The sequence below is a fragment of the Danio rerio genome, chromosome 20 (genome assembly GCF_052040795.2).
Source record: "Danio rerio strain M-AB ecotype USA chromosome 20, GRCz13ab, whole genome shotgun sequence".
Lineage (NCBI taxonomy): Eukaryota > Metazoa > Chordata > Actinopteri > Cypriniformes > Danionidae > Danio > Danio rerio.
This window is the reverse complement of record NC_141040.1, coordinates 2,095,001-2,105,000: the sequence shown is the minus strand read 5'-3', so window position 1 is coordinate 2,105,000 and position 10,000 is coordinate 2,095,001. Positions and strand designations below refer to the sequence as shown.

Genomic DNA, 10,000 nt, shown 5'->3' with positions numbered 1-10,000 from the left:
TTGGTGTTTAAGTGTGTGTGTGTGCGTGTGTGTGAGAGTGTATGAGTGTGTGTGTTTAAATGTATGTGTGTGTGAGTTAGTGTATAGGTGTGTATTAGTTTGTTTCTGTGAGTGTGTGTGTGTGTGTGTGTGTGTGTGTGATTGTGAGTTGGTGTATAGCGCGTATGAGTGTGTATGAGTTTTTTTGTGTGAATATTTGTGTGTGAGTGTGTGTATAAGTGTGTGAGTGTGTGTAAGAGTGTGTGTTTACGTGGGTGTGTATGATTGTGAGTTGGTGTATGAGTGTGTATGTGCATGTGTGTGTAAGAGTGTGAGTGTGTGTAAGAGTATAGGTGTTTAAGTGTGTGTAAGAATATTGGTGTTTAAGTGTGTGTGTGTGTGTGTGTGTGTGTGTGAGAGTGTATGAATGTGCGTGTTTCAATGTATGTGTGTGTGAGTAAGTGTATAAGTGTGTATTAGTTTGTTTCTGTGAGTATGTGTGTGTGTGTGTGTGTGTGTGTGTGTGTGTGATTGTGAGTTGGTGTATCGCGCGTATGAGTGTGTATGAGTGTTTTTGTGTGAATATTTGTGTGTGAGTGTGTGTATAAGTGTGTGAGTGTGTGTAAGAGTGTGTGTTTACGTGGGTGTGTATGATTGTGAGTTGGTGTATGAGTGTGTGTGTGTGTATGAATGTGCGTGTTTAAATGTATGTGTGTGTGAGTTAGTTTATTAGTGTGTATTAGTTTGTTTCTGTGAGTATTTGTGTGTGTGATCGTGAGTTGGTGTACAGCCTAAGTGCGCATGAGTGTTTTTGTGCGAGTGTGAGTATTTGTGTGTGTAAGGGTATCAGCGTGTGTGTTTAACTGTGTGTTGGTATATGAGCGTGTTTGTGTGTGGTGTGTACAAGTGAGTGTGTGTATGATTGTAAGTGATATGTGTGTATGAGAGTGCTTTTGTGTGTGTATATGTGTGTGTATGTAAGAGTGTGAGTGTTTGTCTGTATGAGTGTGCGTCTGTGCATATATATATATATATATATATATATATATATATATATATATATATATATGTGTGTGTGTGTATGTGTGTGTGTGTGGGTGTGTGCGCGTGCGTGCGTATGAGCAGGTGAGTACCGCGGGCTCTTTGACACTGGTGGGTGTGTCTGTGATGGGCTTGGCTTCAGCAAGGGGCGTGGCCTAAGAGCAGCAGAGAGACAGAAGAGCTCAGGTGAAACATCACACACACACACACACACACAAACACACAAACACAGCAGTCATTATTACAGCACAGAAGCATGACGATGCATTAATTAAGGAGAAGGGAAAAGATTAGTTACCTTATTTAACCTAGTTAAGTAAATATCACTTTAAGCTGAATACTAGTATATTGAACAATATCTAGTCCCCTTATTTACTGTCGTCATGGCAAAGATAAAAGAAATCAGTTATTGGAAATTAAATATGACTACTACTATGTTTAAAAGTGTGTTAAACGTCACTCTGGAAATATCTGAAACGTCACAGAAGAGCTAATCATCTTGTCTTCACCTGTCTTGCTAAGTAACCCCTTAATCCACCTGAGCAAAATGAGACGCTTCCTCTTTTCAGTGTGTGTTGGAGTATAGCGTGTGCTCTTATATGGAGGACAGAGCAGCTGATGTGATGAATGAGAAACATTGAGCCGTCAGCGCCGAGCGGGGAGACCGCAGGACTGCTAATGCTGTTAGCTGTTAGCGCTGTCGGCTGAACAGGAGATCTGTGTTTGACTAGCACGCTCTCCTCTTCTTCAGCTCATCCAGCAGGCTAATGGTGTGGAAAACTGCTTCAGTCTCACTGGGATCAGTTCAGCGCTGCTTCACTCTCGCAGAATAACACACTCAGAGACTGCAGGTGCGTCCCAAATCACACACTTGTGCACTATTCTATGCCGTTTTGGAGTGTATATAGTATATCAGCGCATTTATACTGACAACTCTAAAAGTGGTAAGTGGGCAAGCTATTAATGAGAGGGAGGGGCTACTGATGAAGGGGAGGAACTGCTGATGAAGAGGAGGAGCTGATTATAAAGAGGAGGTGCTTATAATGAAAGAGAGGAGCTTTTAATAAAGGGGAGGAGTTGATTATGATGAGGAGGTGCTTATGATGAAGGAGAGGAGCTGTTAATGAAGGGGAAGGGTTTCTGGTAAAGGGGAGGAACTCATTGTGAAGGGGAGGTGCTAAAGATGAAGGGGGAAGTTTCTGATGAATGGGAGGAGCTGATGGTGGGGGGGGGTTCTAATTAATGACAGTACCAGCTGATGATGAAGGGAAGGAGCTGGTTATGAAGACGAGGTGCTGATGATGAAGAAGAGGAGCTGTTAACGAAGGGGAGGAGTTTCTGGTGAAGGGGAGGAGCTCATTATGAAGGGAAGGGGCTGATTATTAAGAGGAGGTGCTGATGATGGAGAGGAGAGGAGCTGTTAATGAAGGGGAGGAGTTTCTGGTGAAGGGGAGGAGCTCATTCTGAAGGGAAGGGGCTGATTATGAAGAGGAAGTGCTGATGAAGGAGAGGAGCTGTTAATGAAGGGGAGGAGTTTCTGGTGAAGGGGAGGAGCTCATTATGAAGGGAAGGGGCTCATTATGAAGAGGAAGTGCTGATGAAGGAGAGGAGCTGTTAATGAAGCGGAGGAGTTTCTGTTGAAGGGAAGGAGCTCATTATGAAGGGGAGGTGCTGATGATGAAGGGGAGGAGCTGCTGATGATTAAGGGGAGAAGCTGATTATAAAGAGGAGCTGCTGATAATGAAAGGGAGGTGCTGATTATGAAGGGGAGGAGCTGATGATTAAGGGGAGGAGTTTTTGTCGAAGGTGAGGTGCTAAAGATAAAGGGGAGGAGCAGCTGATGATTTAGGGGAGGAGCTGATTATTTAGGGGAGGTGCTGATGATGCAAGAGAGGAGCTGTTAAAGAAGGGGAGGAGCTGATTATGAAGGCAAGGTGCTGATGATGAAAGAGAGGAGCTGTTAATGAAGGGGAGGAGCTTATTATAAGGAGGAGGTGCTAATGATGAAGGGGAGGAGCTGCTGATGAATGAGAGGTGCTGATGATGAAGGGAGAGTTGCTGATGAATGGGAGGAGCTAATGAGGAAGCGGAGGGGTTTCTGATGATGGAGAGTAGCTGCTGGTGATGAAGGGGAGGAGCTGATTATGAAGAGGAGGTGCTGATTATGAAGGGGAGGAGCTGATGATGAAGAGAAGGAGTTTCTGGTAAAGGGGGTGCTAAAGATGAAGAGGAGAAGCTAATAGTAAGAAGGAGCTGCTGATGATGAAGGGGAGGAGTTTCTGGTGAAGGGGAGGTGCTAAAGATAAAGGGGAGGAGCTGCTGATGATTAAGGGGAGGAGCTGACTATGAAGAGGAGGAGCTGATGATGAACGAGTGGTGCTGATGATGAAGAGGGCAGTTTCTGATGAATGGGAGGAGCTTTTGATGTAGGGGAGGAGCTGTTAAGGAAGGGGAAAAGCTGCTGATGAATATTTCTGATAAATGGGAGGAGATGATGAAGAGAAGGGGTTTCTGATTAATGGGAGGAGCTGATGATAAAGGGCAGGGGCTGATTATTAAGGGGAGGAGCTGCTGATGAAGGGGAGGGGCTTATTATGAAGAGGAGGAGCTACTGATGAAGCGGACAAGCTCATTATAAAGTGGAGAAACTGCTGATAAGGGAGATGATCTCATTATGAAGGGGAAGAGCTATTGATGAAGAGGAGAAGCTGTTGATGAAGAGAGGAGGCTACTGATGATGGGAAGATTATGAAGGGGTGGGGCAGATGATAAAGGGGAGGAGCTGATAGTGAAGGGGAGAAGAGGTGCTACTGATGATGGGGAGGAGCTGAGGATGATGATGAGGGGCATAAATTGGAGAGCTGAGAAGCTACTTATCATGGGGAGGGACTGTTGATGAAGGGGAGGAGCCAATTATGAAGGGGAGGAGCTACTGATGAAGAGTTTGAGCTGATGATGAAAGAGAGGAGGTGCTGATAAAGGGGAGGAGCTAATGACAAAGAAGAGGAGCTATCAGGCCCTGAGGTTGGATTACTTTATTTCGTTTGGATTGTGAAAGCAAAATTCTTCCATGTAAGGGATTATGCTGCCTCCTGATGGGGAATGCAGTTGTACTTAACTGCAATTTGGTCAAAATTTGGTCATTTATTTTACAAGTTTGGCAACCGTTAAACATCGATTGGGAAAGGGTTTAAAGTAATGTTTAAGTATTCATTTAAACTCATACTACACAGCCGAGTGTATAAGTGCATAGTGTAAAGTGTGCCATTTAGGATGCAACTTGTGTCCCAATCCTCATCTACTCAGGGCTGGATTTAGTCTTTTGAGGGCCCTAAGCAATTCTATGGGACCATGGGGTCCATCGCGCCAAATATGCACCCTCTGTATTTTTATTTTATTGTAATTTATCCATGAAAATTGCCTCGATTAATCCCCCTGCCCAACTCAAAACACCTTTTTCAGCAGATTAACATGCACTTATTAATTGTTCACCTAAAAATAACAATGTGTGCTATCAAAATAAACAATATAAAGTTTAATTGTACACTAAAGTGTGTGTGTGTACGTACAGTGGAGGCTGGAGCTGGTGGAGGACGAACTGCTTCTGCTGGTGTAGGCGGAGCCTCTTCCTTTTCCACCTCCTCAAGGGGCGGAGCTGGGGCCGGGGCCAGGTCAGGGCAGTGGCCAATCTCTGCATTCTCAAAGGCCACAGGCTGGGAGAAGTCCACCGGGCTGTTTCATTGACACACACAACACACACAGCGCACTTGAGGAGAGCCTGACACTACGACTCCAATCAGGTGAATAATGAACACGCTCACCAGCAAGGACACACTCATTTAAAAGAGTCTGGCGGAGGGCAGCGCTCTGGTGCAAAAGACACACACAGCCCACTGGCAGAGATTCATATTCCTCATTAGAGCAAGAAAAACTGCGATTATTAATGTCACACGGCGTTTAGCTCATGACGGCAGCTCATAACTGCACTGGAAGGAAAACAAGACCTTTAATCTACAGCCACGGGAGGCTGGAAGAAATGGGTCAATGTTTACAGCGTGTTCGCACAGTCACCGCAGCACAACACACTCCTGAACGGCGCTCTGCAGGTCAATGCATTTATCTCCAGCTGTTAAAGGTGACCTCCAGAAGCTGGAAAGCCCTGCGAGCGTACACGCCGTACTGTTATCTGTTTAATAGAGAGCGCTGACTGTACTGTTAGAGCAAATCTGCAGATAAGACTGAAGGGGAAAACAAGCGTCGCCAGTCAAGATGTTGGCCAAACTTACGCTTGAATCCGTTCTGAAATCCTTTTGTCTCTTTCATGTGCTTTATAATCATGATATGACATATCTTGAATATAAATTTAAATTATAGATTTAAATATGAATATATATATATATATATATATATATAAATATAGATTTTATGCATGCTTATGATGCATGCAAAAGATGACGTCGTTTGAGATGTCTTTGTTATGACAACTTGCCAAACAAATACAGTTGAAACCAGTTTACATACACTGTATAAAAAGGCGCATAACCATTTTTTAAAAAGTCAGATGTTAATGTGACTAAACTGTTTCTCTTTTAGGTAAGTTAGGATTATCAAACTTGTTTCTGTTCTGTTTAATAGCAGAATAATGAGAGAGATTTTTTTGAGAAATTGTTATAGATTTTCTTGAAAGTCAAGTTTACACACACACACACACACACACACACACACACACACACACACACACACACACACACACACACACACACACACACACACACACACACACACACACACACACACAGATGATGATGTCAATGTTTTGGAGGTTTCTGATTGGCTAATTGACAACATTTGAGTTCATGTGTGGCACAGCTGTAGAATAGTATTGAAGGAAAAGCTCAAACACACTGCTTCCTTGTGTGACAACATGGGAAAATCAGCAAGCCAGAATCAACAAGAATGCCAGATTATTAAAAAATAACAAGGAAATGTGTGTAAACTTTTGACTGTCTAGAAATTAATAAAAAATTCTCAAATAAAATAAATCATCTCATTCTTCTGACATTTAGCAAATGTAAATCATTTAGGTAATCCTAACAGATCTAAAATAGTAAATGTTTGGTATGATTTACCATCAGACGTTTAAAAAAATGGTTATGTTCTTTATTTAGAGTGTATGCAAACTTCTAGTTTTAACTGTACATCCTAACATATCTTTCTCTTTGTTATAATAACTTGGAATTATCAAGACTACATAACGTGTCATAAATCTGTCATAAACATGATTGTCATGAGGCCATTATAATTGTCATGAATTTTAAAACAGCATCATTAATCTTTTTCTTGACCTTATCAACAGTGGTACAAAATACATTCATCATTAAAATGTCTCTAAATGTAATTAAATATTGACGTCACTGTTATAAAATTATTTGTCAGCGTATTGGCACATTTACTGAGGAATTTTAATGACAAATTAATTTTGTTTCTACTGAAAAAAAAAGCATTTGGAAAAGTATTCATAACTGTCATGTTCACCAGCGAACAACCACCAGATGTCGCTGGTAAACACTCACTGATAAAACTACATATCTGCCTTCTTCTGGACTACATATGCATACATGCACTCACGCCTGCTCACTCATCTAGCTTGATTACATTTGCACACCTGAGGACTTTCAGAGACTGATTGACACACACTATTTAAGCCACACATTCACCCCTTCAGTTGGCCGAGTCTTGTTCACTGTAAAGTAGCATTACAACGCGTTTTCCTTGTCTTGTTTTCCTGTGTTTTTAACCTAGCCTTGTTTATTTAGTTATCCTTGTCTGCCGCCTGCCTTTTGACCTCTTGCTTGTTAAATTGACTACGATTCTGGATTGTCCTCACACACCTGTTTGCTCCCGTATTGACCACTGCTTGCCTGACTGTGAATCAACCTGCATATTGGATCCTACCTTCTGTTGTGGTGTTACTCCCCGGCGTTACAATAACACATTTATAATGGCCTCACGACAATCATGTTGTCTCTTAATTTCTGACAAAAACCAAGTATTACTTATTGGGCCAAAATCCTGTACACAGCAGATTTTACAACTCAACCTGCAATTAGAGCGATACAAAGTTAGTATTAGCGCTACTGTAAAAGATCTGGGTGTATATTAGACAGCAACTTAGCTTTTGTTTACAAAAAACAACCTTGTTTCATTTCAGAAATATCGCTAATTTATGAAGCATGCTATTCATCTCAGATGCAGAAAAGCTAGTCCATGCTTTTATGACCTCTAGATAAGATTACTGTAACGCTCTGCTTGCTGGTTGCCCAGCATCCTCTATTAATAAACTTCTGCTAGTACAAAATGCAGCAGCCAGAGTTCTTACCAGGTCTAGAAAATATGATATCACTCCAGTTTTATCCTCCTTACACTGGCTGCCTGTTAAGCTCCGTATTGATTATAAAATATTGCTTCTTACCTATAAAGCTTTAAATAATCTAGCTCCTGTTTATCAAACCAACCTTCTGTCTCGCTACAATCCAACCCTCTATTTAATATCTCAAAACTCTGGGTTTCTGGTAGTTCCCAGAATATCAAAGTCCACCAAAGGAGGTCTAGTCTTCTCATTTATTGACTTTTTTTGTATGAACTATCCCTTTTAAGCATTCATTTCTGAACTGTGTGAGGAGTATAGACTTACACAGTGTTGATCAGGAGGTTCCAGATGCAGCCCTCGAATGGCACACTGGGCCTGTGGACGCCGGTTTGTACATCAGGCGGGATTCCTCCGATGAAGAGGCGATGGATGTTGAGTGGGAGGTCGTTGGGTAAGGGCTGCTGCACCAGCGGCTCCTCGTCCACCTGCACAGTGAAGGATCTGCACAAACACACCATCTGTGAGATACTCGAGACACAAGCTGAACGCATGACCATTAGCATATGCATCTGTTTCTATTGAGAATCACGTCTTGTTTAACCAATGGTCTTAAAGGAAAACTTCAAAGGCAGAGATGCTGATAAAGATTTGCATTAAGGTTACATGAAAGTCCTTTTAATCCAAAATGTGTTGCACTGCAGAGATTTATAGATGAACTGTTCCTTTGAGACAAACAACTGTACAAATACTCATTATTTTTTGGGCCCCATCATACACCCAGCACAATGTGTTGCAAGGCGTGACGCGATTGTTGTTTGCTAGTTTCAGCTTGGTGTAAGAGTCGCCACGCTGTTTGAATAGCAAATCCATTTGGGCTTATATGTGCACCTATAGACATTCTGGTCTAAAAAGGAAGGCGTTCTGAGGTGCATTGCTGGTGCGTTGCTATTTTGAGAAACTATTTTTCAATAGACCAGAACAAAGCCGGTCTATTATCTAGCGCAGAGCGCGTTAGTTGTGCGCCTCGCTTACACACTGCTTAATACATGTAGAGCAATATGCAAATATCTTTACATATGAAAAAAATTAAATGTTAAGGATATATATAGGATATAATAAGGATATATATAGAATATAAATATAAAGGATTAAAATATTACAAAACATATTATTTTCTAGCCTACATAAATAAATAAAAAACCCACCTCTATGTCTTCTTCACCTCGGGAGGCTTTTTCAGTTAATTCATAACAATTTGCTTTTGTACAAATGTTATTATTATTAGCAGTATTATTTATTATCTGCATATTTATGTTTGTTTAAAAAAAAACAAGCTTAGATTTGTCCACCTGTCAGGTTTTAGACCATATGGGGCACAGCATGTGTATTAGAAACCCACAATTTTGAACACACTTGGTTATTATTGTTCATTTATTCATTTGCTGGAAATTAGAACAGAATTTAGAAATAGTTTTAAAACAAATCTTTGCACTTAACAAACGAAATTAATTATTTATAGGCTAATTGATGTCTGTGCAAAGGTTTTCCTATCCACGAGAGCGAAAGTGAAAGTTAATTCATCTCTCATTCGTGCTGTAGATGCTCTGTTTAACTGTTTTCTTGCTAGTGAAATACTCAGTTTTTCCACTTACACTTACTTTGCTTCATGTATATAGCAAATGCACCATGGTGCGATGCAACTGGCTCTTAAAGGGAATGGTAGATGAGACTCTGATTGGTTTATTCTTAAAACACACCTATAACTCATTAAGAGAATAAGCTCAACCCTTTTAGACCATGCGCCATGGCGCAAAGCAGATTTTTTCGTCCTTAAATTAGCAAAAGTGGTTTCTGACACGCCCTGAAAACGTTTGTGCCCTGCGCTTTGCGCTTTGCACATAGACCGTCAAAATAGAGCCCATTGACTCAAAGCATAAAAAATACCATACTATGTTTGCAGATATTTAAGGTCTCCAAAATGAGACTCAGATTCAGAGTTCCACATGAGGTGGTTCTTAATTAGCAAATAATATTATTATTACGAGTGTAAACATTAGGTGAGCAGGTTACATTGTAACACTGTGAAGAGATTTGCAGTGATGAGCAATTTGGCTGTTTGCACCAGACGAAACCTGACAGAAATGTAAATACAGCCATTCAGAAGCACAGAATAGTGCACTCACTGCACTCCGGTAAAATAATAAGATTTATAATCTAATGAATACATATTAAACCTCTTTAACATGATTAAATGTAGATGCTGAATCACTGATATGTGTTGGTTTTAGTTCTAGAGTTCAATTTCAGACGGTTTATTTTATTTTCCAGATCTGAGCTGAACTATCTGCTGCTGCTTTCAGTAGTATGGTAATAAATGTGATGTAAAATAAAGTTAATAAAGCTCATGAGGTGCACCTGAGCTGATCATGGTCAGTTTTCTGTTGTTCAGCTGTGAGAAACAGAAGCCGTTTCTAATATATAAATTGCAGGTGTTGTTAGGACAAAACTCCAGCCTTAAATCAGCCTAAAATCAGCCTTTAGGCTTGCTTCTGTTGGTGTCATCAATCTGGCAACCTGCACTTGCATGTGTTTTAAACCAGACGTGCAATA

General features: G+C 40.9%; 1 protein-coding gene across 9 annotated transcripts in view; it reads right to left on the bottom strand.

The window, feature by feature from the left end:
- The window catches only part of lama2 (laminin, alpha 2), a 262,814-nt gene that overhangs the window by 13,612 nt on the left and 239,202 nt on the right, over positions 1-10,000 (bottom strand). For 5 of the 9 annotated variants that reach the window (XM_087296269.1, XM_087296271.1, XM_087296273.1 and 2 more), the window contains 3 exon segments: positions 7,715-7,891; positions 4,590-4,752; positions 1,113-1,175 (listed from right to left, as the gene is read on the bottom strand). In XM_087296269.1, coding sequence (XP_087152395.1) covers positions 1,113-1,175; positions 4,590-4,752; positions 7,715-7,891 — 403 coding nt within the window. 9 annotated transcript variants of the gene reach the window in all.